The following is a 24,075-nucleotide window of genomic DNA, read 5'->3' on the forward strand; positions in this document are numbered from 1 at the left end:
ATGGCAGAGCCCGGCCCCACTCACGCCCCCGCCCCGGCACCTGCTGGCACTCACATGGATGACCAGGGTGAGCGGCTCCCCGGGGTGGTGCTTGATCCACTTCTCCCTCTTGGCCGTGGAGAACTGTGGGTCAGGGAGGTAGTCCAGGCGGAACCTGCCACCCCGCCGCGCCTCCTCGGGGTCCAGCAGCTCCTCGGCCACCGCCACCTCGTCAGCGTAGGCCCGCCCGTTGATGAAGAAGTCCACTGGTGCCGATGCATTGCTCAGAGCCCCCGGGGATGGGCAGGTGATGAGGGTGGAGTTGAGAACCTTGCAGAGCTGGGAGGGGAGGGCCAGGGCCAAGGCCAAGGTTAGGGACGGGCAGACAGACATGGAGAAACGGGGAAGAGACGATTGAGGTTTCAGGAGACAGAGAGAGAGAGAGAGGCAGAGATAGGGGAGATGCAGCAGAGTGAGGCTTGGTCAATCAGGGCCACGGGCTGCTCCCCACCCGCCTTGGCCCCTTGCCCCCTCACCGTGGGCTCCCGGCCGATGTGGTGCACGGCCATGGACACATTCTGCACCATGTGGAAACGCTCGCCAGCCACTGTGATGGTCCTTCCGCCACTGCAGGAGACGGCAAGCCGCGTCAGGCCACCCGCAGCCCCGGAGAGCCAGCTCAGCCTGCGGGGCAGGGTGCGGGGTCTCACCTGACGGGGCTGCGGCGGGGACTGATGGCCGTGATGACCGGGTTCTGCATGTACTGGAAGGTGAGGTTGCCGCGCACGCAGCCCCGGCGCTCGAAGCGCACGCACACAGACACGGGGGCCGGCAGGGCGCCCTCAGGCACCGTGCAGGCGATGCTGGTGTCCGTGCGCCTGCGGAAGGGCGGTGGCATCGTGAGCACGGCCCCCACCTCCCCCTGGTTGCCCCTGCCTGCCCCATCGCCCAGGGCGCAAGCCCGTGCACTTGGCCTGGCTTCCAGGCCTCCTTGATGGGCCCCAGCCTGGGCTTCTGGCCCCTTGCACAGAAACCTGTTGTTTCCATATTCCCGCCGCCACACCTTTGCTCAGGCCGTGCTCCCCACCTTCAACCCTCCCTTCTCAGACCCTGCCCCTACTTCCCAGTTTTCTGCCCCATCCCGCATCATCCAGGAAGGCTTCCCAGAGCTCCTCTCTCAACGGCCACCCCTGCTGAGGGGTGGCTCTGAAAGCACGGACTTTCCCCCCAATCTCAGATGTTTCTATTTCCCGTGGGAGTGTCTGCTGTCCCCTGAGGGCTGAGACTGTGCTGGGCTCTTCCTGGTTTCCTCAGCAATGCCCATCCCTGGGGCCTGGTACACAGTAAGTGAATAATAAAGACAGAGGCATTTCACCAAGGGGTTGTGGACCCCACCCCTGCCAGCAGACACACCTCTGGGCCAGCCGGAGGATCTCGGAATGTGCACAACCATCACCATTTTCACTGCAGCTGTCACTTATGAAGCACCTGCTGTATACCAGGCACAGAGTACTACTCGTAACTGCTGTTCTTACCGGATGAGGAAACGGAGGCTCAGAGAGGGAGAGGGGTTTGGCCAAGAGGACACAGCCAGTGAAGACCCGAGTAATGCCTGGTGCAAGGATGTCCCTCCACCCCTCTAGCCCCCAGCCGTCCAGTTGCCCTGGGCTGGGAAGGGTGGCCCAGGCCCCGGGGCTTACACGAGCTCTGTGCAGGGCTCTGTGTCGTTCACCAGGACTTGGAGCTCGGAGCCCACATGGAGGTCGCTCCCGTGGATTGTGATCCTGGTGCCCCCGGCCTTGGGGCCCTTGTCAGGCTCCAGGAATTGGACCAGGGGCAGCTGTGGGGAGGAAGACAGGTGGTCAGGCTTCAGGTTATCCCCCAGGTGTGGACCTGGTGGGGTGGGCAGGAAGGTGGGCGCGGCCTCCCTTACCACATAGGAGAAGCGCTCCCGTGACTTGCCCTCCTTAGAGGCGTTCACCGTCACCACGTCTGAGAACGCCCCTGGCGCTGGCCCTGTGGCACACACAATCCTGGGGGGGAGGCAGCTCTGGTCAGCGGAGCAGCCCAAGGAGCTCAGGGGCTGGGTGTTCTCCCTTGAATAACGCCCCCCAGTACACCCTGAGGGTGTGTGAGCTCCCCACACCTGCGCTCAGCTACCTGCCCCACCCGCTCACAGCTGGGGCGGCCACGCGGCCAGGACACCCAACAGCGTCACCCACATCAAAATACCGAAACCATTCCCTATCAGTTAGAAAACTGCCACCCTAATGCCAGGCTCTTCCCCAGGACTTTCCCACAGTTCTGCAACTATATGAAAAAGGGGCTGGATAAGACCATCTCTTCGGACCTGAACGTTCTCCAACCATGAGAACGTTGGCCCAGGGGGTAGACTGACGGCCTTTCTGCAAGCTTGCCTTACAGCCCGCCCAGAAGGAAATCCAGCTCACTCCCTGCTTCTCTAGAGCCTCTCTGGGCCAGGCCCCACAGCTGTAGGCCCGGACCCTTGTACCACACAGGCAGCCCCATGCTTTGTTAACCGCAAGGTTTTTGTTGTTTGTTTTATTTTTTATCAGCGCAAGGCTTCTGTGGAAGTGCAGTGGTCTAGGGGCACATGGGAGGGCTTCCCGGAGCAGGAGACACTGAAATGGGAACTTGAAGGGTAAAGATGAGTGGCCACAGCAGAAAAGGGCAGGATGCACAGGGAAGGGGGGAATGGCTTGACAAGGTCCAGGAGACCCGGCAGTGGGCCATTTCTGGGGAGCAGCAGGCTGCCGAGGAGGGTGGGATGGCCGAGGGGAGAGGGCAGAACTGTGGCTGGCACTGTTGGGGGCGGGTCGCTAGAGGTCATTCAGAACCACCCCGGGCCCTGCCCACTACTCACTGCTCTGACACCGTGTATCTGTCAGCCAGGGGCTCACAGGCCACGCTGCCAATCCACACGCCATGGGCCACGTCGCTAAGCCGCCGGCCTAGGTTCCTGCCTCGGATGGTCAGCAAGGTCCCGCCGTCCAAGGGGCCACTCAGGGGCTCGATCTGCCAGGTGACAGAGGATGAATGAAGTTCTGAGGCTGGGACTTCAGCAGCTTCCCCCGCCGCCCCACTACTGCACACACCCAGGAGGAGGTAGGACCACGTCCACCTGCTACTCAGGAGAAGGTTCTGGCTCTGAGAGGGTTGGGCCACTGCTCACTTGACGGGTCCCTGGGGCTGCCAGTGAGGGTGTGCATGTGGGTTACTGAGCCCACATGGGTGTGGGGATGTGAGTGTGCACGCACAAAATCAATGAAACTTGGGTGCGTGGGGTCTCCTGGGGACAATGAGGTCCGCTCCCAGTGGCCACGTCTGACCACATGATCCTGCATCCCGGCCAGAGCTAACTGGGCCAGGGAGGGGCACGTGACCCAGGCTAAGCTAAGGACAATCCCTCCCTAGGACTTTCTTCCTTAAATCTGAGGCTTGGTGGTTACTGCCAACCTCAGTTACCACCCTATCAGCAAGGTTTCCCTGACCTCACTATAAAAACTAGCCCCGAGCCCCAGCATTTCTCCCACTCCAGCCTCCCCCCTTTACTCTGTTTTTCTCTGTAGCACTTATCTTCTATGTGTAAATTATTTATTTCCGTACTTATTACTGCCCACCCTCCTCCCCCACGACCTCATTAGCTCCATGTTGAGGGTGGCTATGTGTTGTGTTCACGGCTGTGTGTCCGGCACGGAGGGGGCCTGGCCCCCGGCAGGTGCTCAGGTGGTCACCCTGCACGCACACGCTCCGTCATGTGAAGCACAGGGGCCACGGGTCTGAGGGCCTGTGCGGGCTGCTGTGTGTGTTGCACAGGTAGGCACATGGGTACGATGGGCCTCCATGGTGGGGGTGCTTACCGCACGGATCTCGGGCGCGGGGCAGGTGCCAGGCAGGGGCTGCAGGGGCCCCCGCAGGCGGCAGCCGTCACTCCACACGCACAGGTGTCCCAGGTCCTCCCGACCCAGGCACTGAGAACAGTCGGGGCTGCCCATGGCACAGTTATAGACCTCCACTGGGAGAGAGATGGAGGCAGCATGAGTCAGCAGCACCCCCATGACCGAGGTACCCTCGGCACCCTCCCTCTCGCGGTGGCATCCCCCCCAAGAGGTGAGTCCTGGTTCTCCAAGCCCTCCAGGGCCTGCGCTCAGCACAGCACAGTGACAGCCTCATTAAAATCATCTGTCCTCACCATGATTCAATCAGGGGGCACGCTTTACTAACCCCATTGGACAGGTAAGAGACTGAGGCTCAGAGGGGAGGAACGACTTGCCCAAGGTCCCACAGCCTGTGAGTGCCAGGCCAGGATTCACACCCAGGCCTGAGTGGGTCTGTTTACTCCCCACTGGGGCTCCGGGATGCTGGGGAACCACTGAGCAATGTGGGCTCTGCGGGCACCAGGGCCTCAGACCCTCGGAGTGGCCCAAAGGGAGTGCAGGGAGGGTTCTTCAGGGCCCTGGGTATGCGGGCTGGTTCTGCGGTCTCTCTGGGGCCTTCATGGTGGGGATGTGGGGGGCCCCCATGTCCACCAGGGATATCCGAGGCTCCCCATGGACAGGCTCTTGGGGGACTGATTCAATACGTGCAGGAACAGTAAGGACACCAGCTACCATTTGGGGGTGCTAACTACATCCCAGACACAGCTGTAAGATTTGTGTGCATCATCTCAGCAAATCCTCACCAAGCCTTCCAGGAAAGGGCCCGTGCCTCATGTCACCTGGGGAGGATGAGGCTCAGAGGGGGAAGGCTAAGCAAGGGCCTGCCGCTGCACAGCCGTTCGCATAGAGAAGTCTGCCCCAGAGTAGCTGCTCAGTGAATAAATAAGTACCAAGCAAGTGACCAAGTACAGAATGGCAAGGCTCGGATCTGAGAACCTGTGTGTTAGGGAACAACACGATGGGACATCTGTGACTGTGTAGTGAGCACTGGCTGAGTCTCCCAAGGTAGAGCCCCACCCATTAAGGCTGAGTCCCCTGTGGCCATATGGGGTAGATGGGGGCCCCCACCTGTCATGGGGTCAGGGCTGTCCAAGAATCGGGCTGGCTGCCCCTTTAGTTGGAGGCTGAGTGGAAACACCTGGCTCTTCTGGGTCGTGTGCAGCTGCAAAAGGACAAGAAAGCATGGGAGGCATGGGTGGTGTCTAGGTCTCTGCTGGGGGAGGGGATGGATGTCTTGGAGAGAGGAGAGGGCAGGGCTGTTGAGGATCGGGGGATCAGAAGGAGGAAGGGAATAAGGTGGGAAGGAAGGAGTACAGCATCTGGACTTGGGCAGGCTGTCCCCCGCCCCCCCCCCACTGGAGCCACACCACTCACCACCACTTGGTTGCAGTGTACGGTGGATTCATTCACCCATATGGCTTCAAAGATCTCCTCTGGCCCAAAGCTACATTCTAGGGCTGCACCCTGGGAGACATGGGGGCGCTAAGGAAAGTCGGATCAGCACGCATTACCCTCTAGCTCCATCAGCAGTACATCATGGCCTACTGCCCTGAGGAGTGGGCTGAGTCCTTCCTACTCCCAGGCCCCTACCCCCCCCAATGTCCTTCCCGGCCTTCATGTCCAATGTTTGAGGGAGACGAAGAGTACAGGAACACCTAGAACTTTGGCCTTGTGCTCTCCATGCCACTAAAAGCTTCACCAACATCCCCCAGTGGCCTAAACCAATGGTTGTTTATACAGCTCATAAAGTCCTGACTCTTTAGCATGTCTGGCATTCAAGGTTCATCCCAGTGAGACTCCACCTGTTCTTTGAAACTTACAACCCCCCACCTCTGTCCCATAGACTGACGCCCAAGCCATAGCAGGACATTCTTTGACATGGCATGGGCTGCCCTGCCCCTGGGCCTTTGCCCCATCCATTCCTCCTACCCAAACAACTTGTCTCCACTTTTACCACCCAGCAAAACTCAACACAGCCTTCAGAATCCAGTTCAAATGCCCCATGTTCCAAAGACTTCCCAGACCCTCCCCTTAAATCAGGTGGGCACCCCTCATTTGATCATTCACTCATTTAGCAGGGGGTTGGGTGCATGTTAGGGGCTCTGGAAAGTTCCTAAAGCCTGCCCCCACCCTGTATGTTAAGGGCCACCCTTATCCCCCTGCCCAGGCCTTGTTTACACTGGCCTCCCCACCCCCTGGGAAGGGTTGGGGTTGGGTCTCAGCCCCTGTGACGCCTCCAAGGGCAGTGGGTGGCAGTGAACGAGCTCAGGTTCCACCGGTTTGAATCCCAAGCTCTGCTACTTCCTGGCTGTGCAACCCTGTGCTAGTGGCTCTGCTCTCTGAGCCTTGGTCTCCTCAACTGAGCAGTAGAAACAGGCTTCCCTACTCTGTAGGGTTGCTGGGGAAACGGGAGATCATGTATCTTTAGCAGGTTGCACACTGTGGGTAACTAATATATGCTGGCTGTTAGTACGCAGGAGGTGCTCGATACATGTTTGTTGACTAAGTAAACAGGCCCCGACTCCCCAGCCTCATCTTGCCCAGCACAGGCCTCTGGGGAACAGTATCAATAAATACTCGCTGACTGAACAAATTCAGGTTCCATGTGTGTTAGGCCAGCCTCGTGGCAGGACTTCCTGTTTATGTCCCTGTTGTTAACAGATGTGACACCCTGGGGAGAACACAGGTCAGCACTCCCCTCCCCCACTGGCCTGCCCTGTCTCCCCCTTCCCTCTGAAGCTAACACAGGAAGGTGGCTGTTGAGCTCATTTGCCCATGCTGAGCCAGGAGGGGGGTCTGTCCTCTTGAGTCTCCGAGGCTCAGGCCTCAGCCACTCGGGACAGCAGGCCCAAGCTATCTTGGGGCTCCCCAGGGGGTTAGGCCCAGCAAAAAGGGCTGCTGCAGAGCCCAGGCAGGGGGCTATGCCCGCGCCCCACCCCCCACCCCCCGCCCTTCGTGTTCTAGAAGCAGGCCCAGGGCCAGGAGGGCCGGGATCGCTCAGGCACACTGAGGGCAGACACATGTCCCCCTGGGAAGCTCTGCACCTCCCCCACCCTTCATGTTCTAGAAGCAGGCCCAGCGCCAGGAGGGCCGGGATCGCTCAGGCACACTGAGGGCAGACACATGTCCCCCAGGAAGCAGCAGCCAGCACACAAACCCAGGGCCTGGGCCTCCCCCTGCCAGGCTCCCGCAGCCCCAGGGAGCAGCACCTCCGTCCATGCCAGCCCAGGCACCTTCATGCTCCGGAGGCTCTGTCCCAACGGCGGCAGGGTGCAGTCAGAGGGCGTGGGCCCCCGCCACTCACAGAGCCCCAGCCCCAGCCACAAGGCTGCCCGACACACCCCAGGTGCCTGGCACGTGGCCCCCCCATGTGTGACAGCTAGCACAAGCCTCCGCTCCCCCTTGGAAGCAACAGATGGTGACTCCCCAGGAGCTGGGGAGGGGGGAGGGGGACGGCTGGCACACTTCCAGAACTTGTCAACACTTCCCACCCAAGACACTCTTCCAGGAGGGACCCAGAAAGGAGCTGCTGCTCCTCCTCCCCATGCGGGGGTGGGGAGGTGAAGGCAGATTGCAGGGAAGAGCACTGTCTTAGGAGTCCAGGGCTAGGGTGCAAGTCCAAGCCTACGTCATGTACACCTACTTCTCCTTTCTGGGTCTCCTTTTCCCCATCGGGACAATGGGGAATGGGGCAGCACAGGGCCCTTCTTCAGGTAAGACAGGTCAGCCATGAACTGAAGAAGTGTGTCCAGAATCACAGTTCAGCCTAGGGGCGGGGCGGGCAGGACACGGACCAGGTCCATGGCCTGCAGCCCAGCTCTGTCAGGAGAGCTTCAGAGGGGAGGGGAGTCTGGGGGTCCCGGTCAAAGCATTTCCATACACAGTGGGTCCTGACCAGAGTTGCCCTCAGGAGCTGTTAGCAACCTGCTGTCCCTTGGGCTGGGCCCTCACCACCCACTTCTCTTTCCTCCAACCCCCTGCAACCACACTGGGGCTTTCTCAAACAGAACCTGGAAACTCAGAGACACAAAACCAAAGTGTGGGTGGAGGGCCCAGAGCGTGGGTCCCCATCCGGGACGGCATTCTCCCCAGCCTTCTGCCCCGCCTGGGCCCGGCCCCCACCTACCTGGAAGGCAGCGTTGGCCAGATGCACTGGGATGCTCTGTGAGCTGCCTGTGGGCATGGGTGCCAGGGGTGAGGGCAAAATCTGAGGGCAGTCCTGAGGGCTCTGCAGTCAAAACACAAGGAGGTGAGGGTGATGCGGGAGAATTTCAGAAGGGACAGGACTCACGGCCACCCCAGCCTACGGCTGCAGCCTACCTCCCCTCCCACACACCATCTCATTTGACCCTCAAGACAAGCCTCTGGGCAGGAGGCTTTATTGGCCCCATTTTACAGATGAGGAAACTGAGGCACAGAGCAATGAAATAAGCAGCCCAGTGATGGAACCAGTGCCCCCGTGGCTGCTCCGGGGCCGGCCCCCTTCCCCATCTCTGGGCCTCATCTTTCCCAACTATAAAATGTGGGGCTGCACCCACTCTCTGAGACTCGGCTTCCAGACTGACACACGTTAAATGATGCAGAAAAAAGAAACTCCAGACTTCTGGATGGCCCGTGGGAAACGGGCTTGAGGACCTTGGTGCCCCCGGGCTCCACACCCTTCCCCACTTCCGCAGGCGAGAGTCCCAGCCTCCGGGCAGAGGCGCCAGTCCCCCAGAGAGTCCCGGGGCTGGCCTGGGCATCAGCATTCCCATGTTGGAGGTACAGCCACTGAGGCCTGATGGAGCGGGGGGTTACTTCAAAAAAGGAAGGAAGTGAGGGAGGGCAGGTGGTGATATACCTGAGGTCAGAGGGCAGAGCTGGTCTTTGAACTCCTATTGTCTGCCTCCCAGGCCAGAAACAGGCCTGAACCTGAGGCCTAGGGCGAGGGGCAGAGACCAGGGGGCAGGGCTATGCCCACCCTGCCGCCTTAGTGACCTCTCTGAGCTTTACGTCTGGAGCCCCCACCCTGCACTAGGTTCTTCTGACCTGAGGGCCCCGGTGGGCCATGTCCTGCCTCCTCACACTCCGAGCCCGACCTCCGAGAGCCTGAGAGAGGGGGAGACTGGGGACCCTGCAGCAGTCATACCATACCAAGGCCTGACCACCCTCCAGCCCAGAGGGCTTCCTGCTCTGCCCTCTTCCTGCCCAAGTCTGGCTGGGGACAGATTTGGAAACACAACGATCCCTGTGTGTCCACCTTGAGGTCACGCAACCAGGGCAATGGCCTCTGGGGATAGAATTTGGAGGCCTCCCTGGAGTCTTTTCTCCTTACTGTTAATCGGACAGGGAGCTCCTCAAGGGGTACCTCAGGGACCCAGCACAACACTGGACCTTGAGGGGATGCCAATGAATGATCACCAGGCCCATACCAGTGGTAGTCACTAGCTCGCACAGCTCTCACTGTGCTCCTGGACAGTTCTGAGCACTCTGCACTGTGTTAATTCACCACATCCCAACTCCCCAACAGCCCTGTGAGGTACGTACAATCATCACACCCATTTTACAGACTAGGAAATCGGGGCACAGAGAAGCAGAGCAGTTTGCCCAAGATGGAATGGGCAGCACCAGAGGCCTCCGAGTTGTCCCGACTGTGTGCTGACCACCAGGCCAGAAACCTCGCCCAGGCCGGCCCGTGTACCCGGGAGCAGCGCCTGGTGCGGGCCGCAGAGGCCTTGGCTGAAACAACAGCACAGCCAGGCCCGGGCGAGGCCTCCTGAGCTGACCGTTCTGCGGGGCTGGGCGGGAGGAGCTTGTGTCCAGCTCAGTGTGAGCACACACAAATCTCCGTCCCTCCGAGCTGCTGTCTGCCACAGTCTCGTGTGTAAACCCCATGGAATTTCAGAGAATGGAACCCACATGTTTGCAATCAGTCTTCATGGCTCCTGCCAGTTCTGCCTTGCGACTGGCGGGGGGGTGCTCTGAGCTCTGTCCTCCCAGCTCCACCCCACCAGTGGGTCGGCGGCAGACAGGAAGGGCTGGGGGGGGTGAGGTCGGAGCAGGGGGAGCTTCTACAGGAGGCCCCCCAGAGGGAATGACATGGGACCAACCCTGAGGGCCTCCCATTCTCCTTGATCCCTATCTATGATCCCATGGCCACTTGGAGGCTTGTACCCATTCTACGGAGTGGGACCAAGGCTAAGGGTCCTGGCACCCCTTTGCCCTCCTTCGGTACCTCCCCCCCCGCCAGAGGTGGCTAACCCTCCATGGGGCCAGCTGGAACATCTGCTGTTAGCCTCCAGCCCCCACCATCTGCCTTCAAGTCTGGCTTGGCCTTTGGGGAACTTCCCCCACAGGCTTGTGGTTTGGGAAGACTGACTCTACTCCCTAGCCCCAGGGATAGGCGGGTGTCCCAGGCCTGCCCTGGCCTCAGCAATTGGTTCAGGGAGCATAAGTGACCCTAGTTCAGCCAGTGAAAGTCAGCTACGGGACCTCTGTAGAACGAATAAGAGAGAGAGCTCTTTTTGTTTTCTGGGGCTGCCAGGAAATCAGGAGCCTGCCTGGAGCTGCTGAGGCTGACTTGGCTACCAAGAGGAGAGGGCCACATGAGCATGAAGCCCACCCAGAGGGGTGGGGAGTCCCGAAAACGTGGCGGGAACCCCCGGATCCAGCTGTACCTAAAAGTGATGCACCCCCCAGACTTCACACTCACAAGTCAATTAATTCTGTTGGGGCAAGTCCAGTTTGAATGAGGGTTTCCCCACATGCAACCAAAGGACAGGGGCTTCCCTGTCCCATCCCAAGGCAAGCCATGGACACCTCAGAAAGAGGCTGAGTGGTTTCTGCCCTTTGCTGGAGTGCCACATGGGGCACAACCTGCAGGTTCAGGAAACCACAGCCAATTTCCCACATTCCAGCAGAGCTGAGAAGGTGGGACACCAGGAATGAGGACAGATGCTGGGTCAACAGTGCCGGGAGCCACCATCAACCCCGATGGGAGCCCAGCGTGTGCTGGTTCACAGAGGGCCTCACCTGTCCCCACACTGGGACTTACAGACTCTCTTGCAGTCTCTCCCATGTTCAAGGGTCAAGAACTGATGTCCCAATACATGGCTGGCCCAGGGACCCTGAATCCACCACACCGGGTCCCTTCCTACCTTTCTGTACCGTAACAGCCCCCTAAGCTGCCCCCTGTTCCTACCAAACCACTCTCCCCGCTGGCTCCTAATGCAGTTCAGTTTCACAGATGCATCCACACCTTCGAGGGGGCCTGCCCTCCCATCTCTTCTCCTCTCCTCCACTTTCTCCTTCTGGGGCCCACTAGGGAATGGGAAAGTAACAGGAGACTTGGTCCCCAGCACCTCCCCTGGGACACCTCCCCGGCCTAGCCCAAGCCCTACTCTCTCCTCCCAGTGCTCAAGGGGCACAGACAGATGTGCAAACCTCCCCCGCCCACCACCTGACCAGGAGCATGGCGCCCGCATGGCTAACTGAGATGTAATTAAGTGCCAACTTAAGTATCAGTCAGAGCCTTCTGCAGGCCTGGGGAGGGGGCTGCCTCTTCTCTTGCTAGATTACAATAATCCTCTAAGACAGGCCCTCTCTGTGCTCCCCACCCCAGCTCCTGGCCCCTAGAGCTGCAGACCTGGGGGGGACGGTTTATGGGATGCTGCCACAGAAACACCTGCAGACTGGTGAGCTCCTACACATCTGTCAGGACCCTGCACAAAGGTCCCCTTCCCAGAGAAGGGCTCCCTGGCCCACGCAGCAAAGCGGCCACCAGCTCCGGAGGAGCACAGTGGCCTTTTAGTGAGTACCTCCTACGGGCCACTATGGGGCTACCGTTTCATAGTTGCAGCTCCAGATTCCCTGCACAGTGAAAGAAGGCCATTTTAAAGTAGTAAGATGGGTAATTTGATAGTAAGTAAAATAGGCAATGCGGAAACAGGCACAGAGAGGTTCAGGAGCTTGCCCAGGATCACACAGCCACAACTCACACCTCGGGCTCTTGACTCATGATGGAGAGGGCAGAACTATGCCTAACTGGGTTCTTTCCCAGTGCCTTGTGCAGACTCAGGCATACAAAGGATGCCCAATCAATGCTGAATGAACCGTGTTGAGGCTGGGTCCTCCTCACCCCATCATCCCTGTAGATTAGAGCACAGGACTCAGGCTGCCAACACAAATGCTTTACGTTCACATTCCCTGACTCCCTACTATGTACCAAGCCCTGGGCTTGGGGCTGGAAGATGTGGACCCCACAGGAGAACAGGAGTCCTGGTTGGCCCGGACTGGAAACCTGGGGTCCAATGCAGAGGCCTGGGGGCCTCCCCTACGGTTTGGCCACACAGACTCCCCTGGGCCTCTCCCCCAGTGCCAGAAGCCCCATGTTACTGTGTCGGTCCTTTGAGTTAAGCTCCTGGATGACTCTTTTTCAAAGCAGTTCTGAGGCTCAGGCAGGAGGTGCAGAGACCAGAGGATTCCAGATGTGGGCCATGGGGCCCCCCCTCTTAGCACCTGCACACTTACCTCTACACCTGCTTGGAGGATTCCTGATGAGATTCTCTGAGCCCAGAGCCAAGAGGCGGGGGCTTCAGATGCTCTGGGGACTGGGGCTGCTTTCCTGGAACACATGCCCAGGGTGACCTCCTCCTATTAGGAACCAGCGCCCCCAGAACGATATTGGCTACCTCGGTTGTACCATCTGGAAAATGGGCAGGAACATCCCCTTCCTGGAGGGAGGAGCCTCAGGCAGCGACTCAGTGCCTTATCCTGACCCCTCACAGCTCTAACACAAGTCAGAGGTCTAGGAGGTGATGAGCTGTGGTCTCAAAACCCTGGCCCCCCCACCCCTGCCCCAATCTAGCCATACCACCTGGCTGAGCATGATAGCCCCAGCCAAAGCCTCAGGAATCCCACTTGGTCATCACTGGACCGAGGCTGGGGTGGCCTTAGAAGCTTTTTGGGCAAAGGCAGAAGGCCATCCTGCGAGTGAACACACCGCAGAAACCAACCAGCCACAGGGTATGTGGCATTTTCATTTGTATTTCCCCCATCCCCCAAGTCTCCCCACCACGCCCACCCCAGTGTAATTGATTCAATCCAGCCATTCCAGAGTACCCAGAAGGGCCTGGATCCTGGCCAGCTGTAGAGCTCAAGGGACCACAGAAGCAACAGGACCTGGACGCATGTGGTTCCTGAGGCCAGCTCATCTTCTCTGCCCAAGGAATCACCTGCCCCGGGGTCCCCAGCGCCCATGGGGAGACCAAGGTGAGGGCCTTTCAGCCCAATTCCTGATCTGGGGAAGGCAGGAGAACATGGGCCCAAGCCAGAGGGGCTTGGATTCAAGGTCCCAGCCTGGTACTTCCTGGCCTCAGGGACAACTGCCCTGATCCCATGTGGTTGTTGAAAATGTTACAGGTAAGATTTAAAACTGGCCAGTATTGGGGCACCTGGGTGTCTCAGTCAGTTAAGCATCTGCCTTCAGCTCCGGTCATGATCTTAGGGTCCTGAGATTGAGCCCCATGTTGGGCTCCCTGCTCAGCAAGGAGTCTGCTTGTCCCTCTCCCTCTGCCCCCCACCCCCCACTCATGCTCTTTCTCGCTCGCTCTCTCCTCTCAAATAAATAAAATCTTAAAAAAAAAACAACAAACTAGCTGGTATCAGCAAAATGTGCAGAAAGGGGCTCTCCTACTGCAGGTGGGAGTTTAAACTGGCTCAGGCTTTCTGGAGGCAGTTGAGTTAAAGGTGTAAAAATATGGCCCCGTTTTCACCCCCAAAGTGCCATTTCTAGAACTGGTCTCCAGGGAATAATCAAGGACACACACCATGCCCTGGCTATATCAGAACACAAGAAAGAAATGGGAAGTGATCAGTATATCCAACAATAGGGGATTGGTTAAATGTGCTGTTATGTGATGAGCCCAGCGCAGCTGTTAGATCTGGTGCCAGGAAGAAAATTTAATGACGTGGAAATGTTCTCAACATACTAAAAAAAAAATGGTCATGAAAGAGGCAGAGGGCAATCCCCCAGGCCTAACTTACCGCGGGATTGGGGGAGGCCTCACACCGTGACTGGTTGGAGACACAGGCATGCTGCTGGGTGCACCAGAAACAAGGCCACTGTGCCGACAGGCAGCTGGTGCAGCTGGAAGACAAGGGGCCCCTCAGACACTCAGCTCCCCACCCTCACTTCCCCCCCTGCCCCCGGGAACTGGGACCCAAGAAGCAGATCCCAACGCGGGGGGAAAAGGTCTTCTGCATCATCAGGGGCTTGGGCACTCTTAAGATAGTGAGCTCCCTACAATAGGTATGCAAGGAGGAAAGAGACAAGCAGGACCTTTAGGAGACGAAATTAAGTGTGATGAAAGCACTTCTCTCTGCCCCTGCAGCCTGAGTGCTCCCGGAAGCCCGGTGAGGGTTTGCAGCACGGTAAACGAGCTGGCAAGCGAACAAGCGAGGGTCCTATCTGCCTCTAGGACACCACCATTTGTCTTCCAAGGGCCTTCCTGGGAGCAGAGACCCTTCCCCGCCCCCCCGCCCACCACCTGGAGGCAAGCGCCCTGACCCACTCACGCCGTGTGTGGATACACTTGTCCAATGCGGCTGCAATTGTAGATGGTGAAATTGGCCCTGACGATATTCCGCCCGTTGACCCTCACAGACATCGCAACAATCACGTGATCTAGAATGGACCCGGGGAACCAGGGAGAGAAGGACAAAGGGGTCGGGGGTCTCCACTTGGAGGCTGTGATAGCAGGACCCCCATGCCTGACATTCCACGGTGTGGGATGCCCAGTGAGTGAGGCACTTACCCTGGTGGGGCGGGAATGGCGGGAAGCGGTCCCTCGGCAGGAGGTTGCAGTAGGCGATTTGGTGGCCAAAGGCCGGGCCTGGGACCCGGGCCACAGTGCGGATGTTGTTCCCATAGTCACAGGTCATCTCCAGGCCACTGAGGCTGGGCAGGCTGCCCGAGATCTGCAGGATCATGCCCTGGGGGCCAGGGCCCCTCAGCTGGGGGAGTGGGGAGCAGGCCTTTCCCCTCATGGCCCCACCCCCACCCTAGCAACCCTGGGAGAAGGGGGAGACTGGTGGCCGGGACTCCAGGCCAGGGGGCCATATCCTACCTGGGGCTCTCTAGGCCTCAGTTTCCCCAGCTGCCCAAAGAAACGGCCCACCTGACAGCAGTCGAGGAGGCTTTACATGATCTGGTCCCCGTGACTTCTCTGACCCCCTCCCCTGAGAGTCTCTCAAATCTACCAATCTTTTCTCACCGCAGGGCAATTCCCTTTGCCTAGAACGCTCTTCCCAGAGGCCCAGCTGACTCACCTACTTCATAGCGTTGCTCAAAGACAACATTTGCAGCACAAGGCCAGCTCTGACCTGGTCTAAAACATCAGTGATCCCCACCCCGCTCCGTTCTCCACCCCTCTCTCTTCTGCTTCCCTTTTCACAATCATACTTTTCCCCCGTCTTGACAGCCTACCTTGCCTATTCCCTCAGCCCCCACAAGCAGCTGCTCAAGGGCCAAGGCTTTGTCTGTCTTGTTCAATGCTGTGTCCCCAGAGTCCAGAACTGCACTTAACACATAGTAGGTGCTCAAGAATACATTTGATGAATGAATACATGAATGGAATGAATGGATAGATGGACAAACCTATGCCCAGTCCGCCTGATGAGATAAAGCATGTGAAGGACTCTGTGATACATGATAATGGGGAGAGGGGTGCAGAGGAGCCCCAGGCCCCATCTGGCCCTTTAGAACCACCATCTCTCCCTGTTGATGGATGAGGGTACCCAGCCTCAGAGAAGTCACTGAGGGCAGGGCTGTCTGTCCCTCAGCCCCTGTCCCCATACCGCCCGCCATAGCAGCTCCAGGTCTCCACACTGCAGATTCATCTGAGAACAAGCAATAGTGGCCTGGCACTTGGTGGCCCCTCTGCCCCTTCCCTGTACTGGGGCCGGAAAGAGGTGGGGGCTGGGGACTCACTCTCCTTCTACCCTCCAACTTGCGCCCTCCCTCCTGAGACTCGAAAGCCTGCCCACTTGAGTTCAAATCCCAGCTCCCCTAATCCCTAGCTGTACGACCCTGAGCAAGTCACTTTCCCTCTCTGTGCCTCAATTTCCTCATCTGTAAAATGGGGATGTTAAGAGCATCCACTTCACAGAGTTGTGTGAGGCCTAACAGAGGTGACCGTCTCGGGCAGAGTGAGTGCTGAGCACTCAGTGAGAGCTCAGCAAAGCCCAGTCATTCTCGTTATTCACTTCCGGGTCCCTGGGGCACCATGCGCAGGAGTCTCCACCTCTCAGGGCTTGGGGGCCAGATGAAGGGCGGCTTCCCACCCCGTGTCGCCCCCGAGCTGAGCGCTGGCTCCCCCGCGACTCACTGGGTACTCCTGGTGCACGTCGATCTCTGCAGGCAGGACCGTCATGGCGGGACAGCGGCCGGGGCCCTCGCTGGCACTGGTCCAGAAATGCCGCTGGTCGGAGTTGGCACAGTCCTGCTGCAGGGTGCACCTGGAGCGGCAGGGCGCTGGTCAGGCCCCAGTGGGCTCCCCCCCGCCCCGCCGTGCCCAGCCTCTCCCCAGGGAGCCTCACCGTGTCTCCAGGGCACACCAGCCGCAGTAGGCGTCGGCGGCCCCCACGCAGTCCCCGCAGGTGGCATGCACGGCACAGGCAGCGACTTTCACCCGGGCCATCTGGAGGCAGAGGTGAGGGCCCAGCTCCGTGGGGAATCAGCCATGGCCAGGGCCCTGAGACACTGGGGAAACTGAGGCTCGGGGCTATAACAGGGGGCACATGGGGAAACAGGGCTTCCCCTGCAGAGGTGGTGTCTACTCTGGGAGGCGAAGGGCTAGCCGACCAAGGGGATGGGGAGGGAAGGTGCTCCTGCGGGGAGGAAGAGAGGGAGAAAGCTCGTATGTCTGGGGGCCCTGTCAGGCTGGGGCTCTGGCCTTACCTGGTGGGACGTCATCAGATAAAGGTAACCAGGGTCTGCCGGGTCAAACTGCATGACATGGTGCACAGCCTCCCCGTAGGCCACCGTCACCACCCGCCTGCTCACCACCTGCATGCTCTCATTCAGGTTGATCTGTGGGGGGTGGGGGTGGGGGCATCAGGGTGACGGGGCGCCAGGATGGTGCCCACGGCAGCTGGGGACCCGACCGAGGCTTGGGGTCTCAGCCTCATCCTCTTTCCGGCCTTCTGGGGCCAGTGGGAAATCATGGACATGTAAGGGAGGCCAGGGGGTCCAGTCTCTACACTTGTGCCTTGCTGGGTCCCCCCACCAGGAGCTCCTTCCCTCGCTGATCTTCCCCAGCACATCCCACCATGTGAATACATACAGACTTTACAGTTTACAAAAGATTCTCTGGGAGGCTGTCTGGCATCATGCCTCAGAGCAGGGACGTGGGTTTGAATTCTGGCTTTGACATTTACAAGCTGTACAAACATACAAGTTGTCACTCCCCCCGCCAGAGCCTCAGCTTCCTGACCTAATGGGACTCACGATGGCTCCCGCCCCTCAGGACTGTGGTGAGCACACATGGAGAAGATGCCTGCAAAGCGCTGATGGGGCCACACTTCTCATGCCTCCCCTCTTGTGCCCATTTCACAGATGAGGAGACTGAGGCCCAGAGAGGCTACAGACTTGGTGAGTCATAAAATGAAGACACTTCAGGGTCACAGTGCAAGCCCAGGCCTGTGTGACCCCACAGTCCAAGGATGAGGGGAGGGGGTGAGGTCCAGGGTCCCGGCAAGAGGCCGACCAGAACTACCTGAGGCCTAGAAGCTCCCCTAGCTCTGAGAGCCCCTCTGCATGTCCTCCTGAGAACAGATAGTGCCCACCAGAGCTCCACCAAACTTTCTTTTTTGGCTGTCCCCTCACATTGCTAGCATGCTGCCTTGTTGGAGGCCCCGCCAGGCCCTGAGTTGGGACAAGTGGTCTAGATGCCTCCCTGGGCCAGCTGCCAGGGGCCTCCTACTGCCCGGCCCTCCTCTGTGGGCTCCAAACTTTTGGTAGCTCCCTCCCGCTTATGGAATAAACTTGTTCTGGCATTCAAGGCCCCAACAACAGACCCCAGCTTACTCCTCCAGGCTCATTTCCACCCCCTCAACCCAACTCCGGCATTCTAGCCTCTAGGCCTTCGCGCACGCTCTGTTCCCCGCTGGAGTATTTCTCTTCCTCTCCCTTCAGCGAAGATCTGTCCTCCCGGTACCTCCTCTAGAAGAGCTTCTCAAATGCTCTCCACACACCAAATTGAAATTACTCTCTTCCCAGCCTCCCACAGGCTCTGTTCCAACCCCTGAGATATCATCCATCCCAGCTGGCCTCTTGGTGGAGTCTGCCCAGGCAGCCTGGCCCCTGCTCAGTCTCCAGCCTTCCCCCCAGGCACCCACCAGATACTCAGCTTATTTCCACTCCTTCAAACAACTATTGAGCACCTACTGTGCTCAAGAGCCCAGGCCAGGTGCTGTAATCTAAGCCCTGAACAGGGAAGGGCTGGTGGGAGAAGACAGTGCACAGCGCAGGGTGGTGGGTAAAGAGGTCTGGGTTGAGGGGTCATGTGGGCTCCTGGTCAGCTGGCCTTGAATTCAACCCCAGCTCTCACTGTGTGACTTTGGGGCAGTCACCTCCCCTCTCGGCGGCTTAGTGTTCTCATCTGTGAAACGGGAATCCTGGTGCTACCTCCCTCACAGGGGACAGTAGACTCTGACCACAGTCTGGGATGGTCCAGCTCATTTTCCCCATGATAGATGAGGAAACTGAGGCTCAGGGTGAGAAGCAACCACCCCCAGGTCACACAGCTGGGGCCAGCAGAGCCAGGATCTAAACCCAAGAATCTGACCCCAAAACATGAGTCCCACTGTCCTAAGGACCCTCAGTGGGGCTTCAAAGGCTGAGAAGGGTGCCCCCCACCCCCTCCCTGCTCCCACACCTGGCCCCTCCCCCACCACTGCTAGTGGGCCAGCTAGGGTCCCGGGGCCAGGCAGCCAGGGCACTGATCCCCAGCCGCGCCCCCCGCCCCACCAGCCCGTGGCGTCCGCCTGGGCAGCTGAGGGAATTGAGTTATCGGATCTGAGTCAATTAGGCCAGGGCCTGGTACACACTGGAGCTGTGCCAGGCAGCTGACTTTCCTGACAGGCAGGGGATGGGAGGTGGCTGGGAGGAAGCTGGCCCAGGCCCTGGAAAGTCCTTCCTACCCCATGGTGGTAAGAGTCCTCTCACCTTTCCCAGCTCCAGGAATCATTACCTCCAGAAAGCAGTCATCTTGGTTGGGGCGGGTGGGGGAGGGGGAATCTTCAGAGGGAGGCCAGCGGGGTACGGGGAGGAAATGGCAAGAGAGCCCCCACTTGCCAGGCTGTGGTCTTCCCCTGTCAAAGCCCAACAACTGTCTCAAGAGGCAGGGCTTACAACCCTCCATAGATGGGGAAACTGAGGCTCAGAGAGAGAAAATGCACTGTCCAAGGTCAAGTAGCTAGCAGTGGCAGAGCCCAGAGACCTGAACAGAGATCCCTCTGCTTCAAAGCCCGAGTCCTAGAGACCCAAGAGAAGGGCCTCTCTCAGGCCTGGTTTCCCTCCTCTGCAGGACACGGCCCTTCTTGTTATGAGCAAGAGTAGAAGAAATGGATGTGAAAGATGCTTTGTAAACTGTATGGTATTAGGGCAAACCGGAGGGAACGAGGGCTAATATCAGGCCTGCAGAGGCCACGTGTACAGCCTCCTCAGACTCAGCCTCCCCTCAGCCTCCCCAGCCCTGACCCCCCCAGCCCTACCTTGAGCAGCCGCCCACTGACTGTGCCCAGGAAGACCACGGTGTAGTTGCTGACCATGGCCACGGCCACAGAGGAGAGGCCCGGGGCTCGGAACACAGGCGTGGCCTTCAGGGGCTGCAGGATGGACAGCGGGTGCTGCAGGTGGGCAGCCCCACAGTCCAGTTGCTCTGGCTGCAGCTGCAAAAGAAGCAGGATGTCAGACCTTGGCTCTAGAACCTTCTTTGGCTCCCTGCCCACACTGTATGTCAGGCCTCAGCATCAGAGCTTTAAAGTCCGGCTGTGGCTTTACATGCCCAGGTCCGGGCTGAGGCCCAAACACAAGCAGGGCCCTATCCCCCGTAGACTGACCCCTGACCTCAGCGTTTGTCACAGAGCTGCCCCAAGGGGACGACGTTTCAGGTAGGTAGGAACCGTACAGGAAAAGTTCTGTGATGGAGGCAGGAAGAGCTGGCAGCGGGACAAGGTCAGGAGGCCAGTGAGGTAAGGACAGGGTGAGGCCCACACACCCTCATGGACTTGGAGCTGCCCCTCGTGGCTGGCCACAGCCGGCAGAGCAGAGAAGTCCACACCAGACCTCCTGAGGCCATCCTCCGCTTCAGCTTACCTGCTGCTACCCAAGAGGCGTCCCTCCTGCCTTGGCTGGGTCTCCACAGCAACCAGGGGGTTTCCTTCTCCCGGGGCCCCTGCTCTGACCCCAGCACCACCATCCAAATTCCCAGCAGCTCACCAGACCCCAGACTGAGGCCTCCCCACACCGAGGCCCTCCCTTTCTCCCACGACCATGCATCCCCCTCATCTGCCCACATTACAGATGGGCAGACCAAGGCAAGTCGTGTCCAAGTGCATAGCCTTGCCGTCCGCATCGGCCCAGCGCCACTCCAAGTGGCGAATCAGTCCCAGCACACGCTGGAGTGAGACAAATGGAGTTAGGGACCCCAGCCCCCAGCCATGCCCTGGACTTGTTCCCACCCCCTCCCTGGGTCTTGTTGCTCCTTCTGAAGGTTCCTTCTGCAATTTGCACAAAAATACCAAACAGGCCTCCAGGAAAACACCTTTGGGAAGATAATCGTGCAAATCCACAAGGATGCAGACACAAGGATGGTTCAGAAGAGTGGACAGGGGGACACAACCTCAGGGTCCTGCAGGACTGAGCAGGAAGATAATGGCGCATCGTCCAGGAGAGCCGCCCCCACCACTGAGTGACACCACAAATCCGTATGGATCGAGGCACAAAGATACCCGGCTGAGAAAAGTCACAGGGCGTCATAGGGCCGTTTTGGTAAAGCTGGTGCATCCACAATAAGGTAATAGTCATGATGGTGAACATAACAGGCTGTGTTTGGGGCGCCTGGGTGGCTCAGTCGGTGAAGCGTCTGCATTCAGGTCAGGTCATGATCTCAGGGTCCTGGGATCGAGTACCGCGTCGGGCTCCCTGCTACTCGGGGAGTCTGCTTCTCCCTCTCCCTCTGTGTGCTCTCTCTCTCTCTCAAATAAATAAATAAATAAAATCTTAAAAAAAAAAAAATAACAGGCTGCGTTTACTGAGAACTGACACTGTACCAGGCCTGGGCATCAACTCCCTATATCCTGGCCACCCTATGAGGTCCCATGTCACAGATGGGGAGACTGAGGTTCAGAGGGGAAGGAGCCCACTCTAGATCACCAGTTGCAGTGTCATGACTCTATGACTGAAACTAGCAGCAGACATGAGCCCCCCTCAGCCCCCTGGACGCTGGAACATGGGCAGCGGAAGCTCTGAGCAGGGACTCAGAAGGTCACTAGAATGTAGCATCGGAACCAGCTTTAGGGAGCAGCCTTAGAGTCTTTTTGTTGTTTTCTTTTTAAATTTCTCATTTGTGCTTTTTGCAAGCCTAAGCCACTGATGATGTGCCCGTGTGCGGTTTGCTCAAAAGCCCAGCTAGTTTTCAAAAACAAACAATAAATACCAGGTCCACCTGTCCTTGGGCGAATAAACACAGTTTCAGGCCCCACAGGCTTCTAGGTGAGACCTGTATCCCAGAGCATCCCTGGGGGGCCAGGCCCTGAGCCCAGAGGTGGGGTGGGGCTGAGGCCGCCCCTGGGCCAGAACCCAAGAGTAGGTGGTCTTCCACAGGATGGCCAGGGGTGACCGGGCAAGTGACCTTGCTTCTCTGAGCCTCCATTTCTTTAACTATTAAGTAGGCGCATCTCCCGCACTCCCCTCACAAGAAGTGGGATGAGCTCATTGGTTGGGAAGCGCCTGCACTATGCCTAAATGCTCCAGAAGTGTTAGCTGACGCTGCTGCCGTTTCAGATAGGACTGTCACTCAAATATTATAAACTGGAATTTGGGACAAATCATGCCTACCTCTAAAGCTTTCCAGCTGGACTGCCCAGGAGCCCCTAAGGCAGCCTCTCCCCCGGGAGGCTCTCCCAGCCCCTCTTTTCTGAGCCTGCTCTGACCTCGACATGTCCCCTTGAACACAGCTGCCAAGTGAGCCCTTTAAAAATGCAAAGAGGCCTCCCCAGCTTGATACCCTCTGATGGTTTACACAACACTCAGAATAAACACTGAATCCTAAATCCTCCCATCAGGGGCCCCAGCCCTTCTAAACCCATCCCACGCCCTCCTCACCCACACTCCTCCACTCCAGCCACGGGAGGGGGAGGCTCGTTTCTGTTCCTCAAACACTGGGCCTTACCTCAGGGCCTTTGCTCATGCTGTTCCCTCTGCCCAGAGTGTCATTCCCCAGACTGTCACATAATTGGCTCCCTCTTGTCCTGCAGCTTCAGACCTACCCTGCCTGACTTCATTCTGTGTGTGCCCGAGGTGGGGGACAGCTGTGGAAAGGGGATGCTGGACCATTTCCCCCAGCGGCCTCTCCTGGTCCCGGGCCCACCCCTCAGCCATCCTGCAGCTGCAGGGGAAGAGGTGAGGGGAGCTCTGTCAGCAAGTAGGCGGGAGAGTGGGCACTTGGGTCTGAGGCCTGCCATGAGGGAAGCTTCTCCTAGGGGTTACATAACTTCTCTTCACTGAATATGGATTCCTTGCGTCATGAAATAATAAGCTGTTTTAAAATTAAAATTGTAAACCCTTGCCTGGAGAACATGATTTTCCTCCCTGAGCTCTGGGACGGGGCGGGGAGGGAAGGGAAGACCTAGGAGGCCCTGGATGACACCCTTAGGGTTTTCTGCCCTGGGCCCCACAATGGGAGACCCCAGCCAGCCAGGAAAAGCCGGACGGGGCACCCAGATGAGGGTGATTTGTGGGCTGGTCGCGGCAGAGAGGATGAGGCAGGAACACGCCGGGAATCCAGCTCTCGCCTGCCCGCCCTGACGTTCACAAGCCATTAATTCTGTACCGAAGGAATTTTCTAAAAAGCCTTTCCTCCAACTTTTTTTTTTCTCTTATCCTAAAAATAAAATCTAAAAAAAAATTTTTAAAGGAGAAGTAACCCCCCATCAGCTGCTCTGGATGATCTGTGCTCTGAGGGGAAGCTGACTCTGGACTGCCAGGGGAAATCACAAGGCTTCGAACCGGCTCAAAAGTGGAAGCTGGGACCCATGTCCACGGAGCGGGAAATGCTTCCCCTGCTGGGGGAGGGGGCTGCAGGCCTGGGAAAGGGGGACAGTGCCCTTGGGGACGTAGCAGCCCTCCCAAGTGTGGCCTCCACCAAACTTGGTCTCTGGGGGCAGTTAGCTCCAGGGGCCCAAAATACCACCCTGACCGGCTGACGCTGCCTGAAATTCCTCCCTTAGCACCGGCCTTCCCTCAAGTCTCACTTTCCGTAGGTCTTTCAAAACACAAACTCCCCTGGGAGCAGAGGAGGGCTGGCCTCTCCCAGCAGCCCCCTCCAATCCAGTAGAGCCACCTTTCTAAGCACAAAACTGGTTAAATCCTCCCTGGCGTCAAACCCATCTCCAGCGCCCAGCTCTCCTCAGGATCAGGCCTGGCATTCAAGGCCTTTGTGGTCTGGTTCCAGCTGCTCAGGCTTCAAGTCTCGCTTTTTTCCTCTGTCCCACCCTCTGCTCTGACCACACCAACCTCTGCAATTCCTCCAGTGTGGCCACACCTTCCCACCCAGGCTCCTGATCCTTCATAACCGTTACTCCCTTAGCAGCCAATGCCCTTCCCACACCTCTGAGCCCTCATACTTCCCCTGGCCCATCAGTCTCCCTTGTCTTGACCCATGCTAGTCCCTTTGCCAGACATGTCCAGGCAGCAAATTTTTCACCAGCTTTCAAGATGTGACTCAGAAAAAATCTCCCCTCTTCTGGACGGCACTGTGCTGGTTACCACTTTCATTTATCATGGTAGCATAAACATGAGCTTCTCCAGGGTAGAGACTGTGCTCTAGGATGACTGTTTACTAAAGAGAGGAGACTAATTTTGACTAAAGTGTGA

General features: G+C 58.4%; 2 protein-coding genes across 4 annotated transcripts in view; both read right to left on the reverse strand.

Moving 5' to 3' along the window:
- The window catches only part of MBD4 (methyl-CpG binding domain 4, DNA glycosylase), a 201,609-nt gene that overhangs the window by 131,507 nt on the left and 46,027 nt on the right, over positions 1 to 24,075 (reverse strand). The gene's annotated exons all lie outside the window — the stretch shown is intronic.
- PLXND1 (plexin D1) overlaps positions 1 to 24,075 on the reverse strand; it is a 58,111-nt gene that overhangs the window by 19,549 nt on the left and 14,487 nt on the right. For 2 of the 3 annotated variants that reach the window (XM_081801580.1, XM_081801568.1), the window contains exons 2-18: positions 19,692 to 19,868; positions 16,876 to 17,007; positions 16,515 to 16,615; positions 16,304 to 16,433; positions 14,732 to 14,909; positions 14,493 to 14,601; positions 13,962 to 14,064; positions 8,065 to 8,166; positions 5,313 to 5,420; positions 5,007 to 5,100; positions 3,861 to 4,015; positions 2,864 to 3,015; positions 1,913 to 2,012; positions 1,680 to 1,819; positions 690 to 857; positions 516 to 606; positions 55 to 318 (exon numbers count right to left, since the gene is read on the reverse strand). In XM_081801580.1, coding sequence (XP_081657706.1) covers positions 55 to 318; positions 516 to 606; positions 690 to 857; positions 1,680 to 1,819; positions 1,913 to 2,012; positions 2,864 to 3,015; positions 3,861 to 4,015; positions 5,007 to 5,100; positions 5,313 to 5,420; positions 8,065 to 8,166; positions 13,962 to 14,064; positions 14,493 to 14,601; positions 14,732 to 14,909; positions 16,304 to 16,433; positions 16,515 to 16,615; positions 16,876 to 17,007; positions 19,692 to 19,868 — 2,304 coding nt within the window. The remainder of the gene's footprint in view (positions 1 to 54; positions 319 to 515; positions 607 to 689; positions 858 to 1,679; positions 1,820 to 1,912; positions 2,013 to 2,863; positions 3,016 to 3,860; positions 4,016 to 5,006; positions 5,101 to 5,312; positions 5,421 to 8,064; positions 8,167 to 13,961; positions 14,065 to 14,492; positions 14,602 to 14,731; positions 14,910 to 16,303; positions 16,434 to 16,514; positions 16,616 to 16,875; positions 17,008 to 19,691; positions 19,869 to 24,075) is intronic. The other variant, XM_081801577.1, reaches the window with a different exon arrangement.

The sequence above is a fragment of the Leptonychotes weddellii genome, chromosome 1 (assembly GCF_054177405.1).
Source record: "Leptonychotes weddellii isolate Sample4059 chromosome 1, ASM5417740v2, whole genome shotgun sequence".
NCBI classification, from domain to species: Eukaryota; Metazoa; Chordata; class Mammalia; order Carnivora; family Phocidae; genus Leptonychotes; species Leptonychotes weddellii.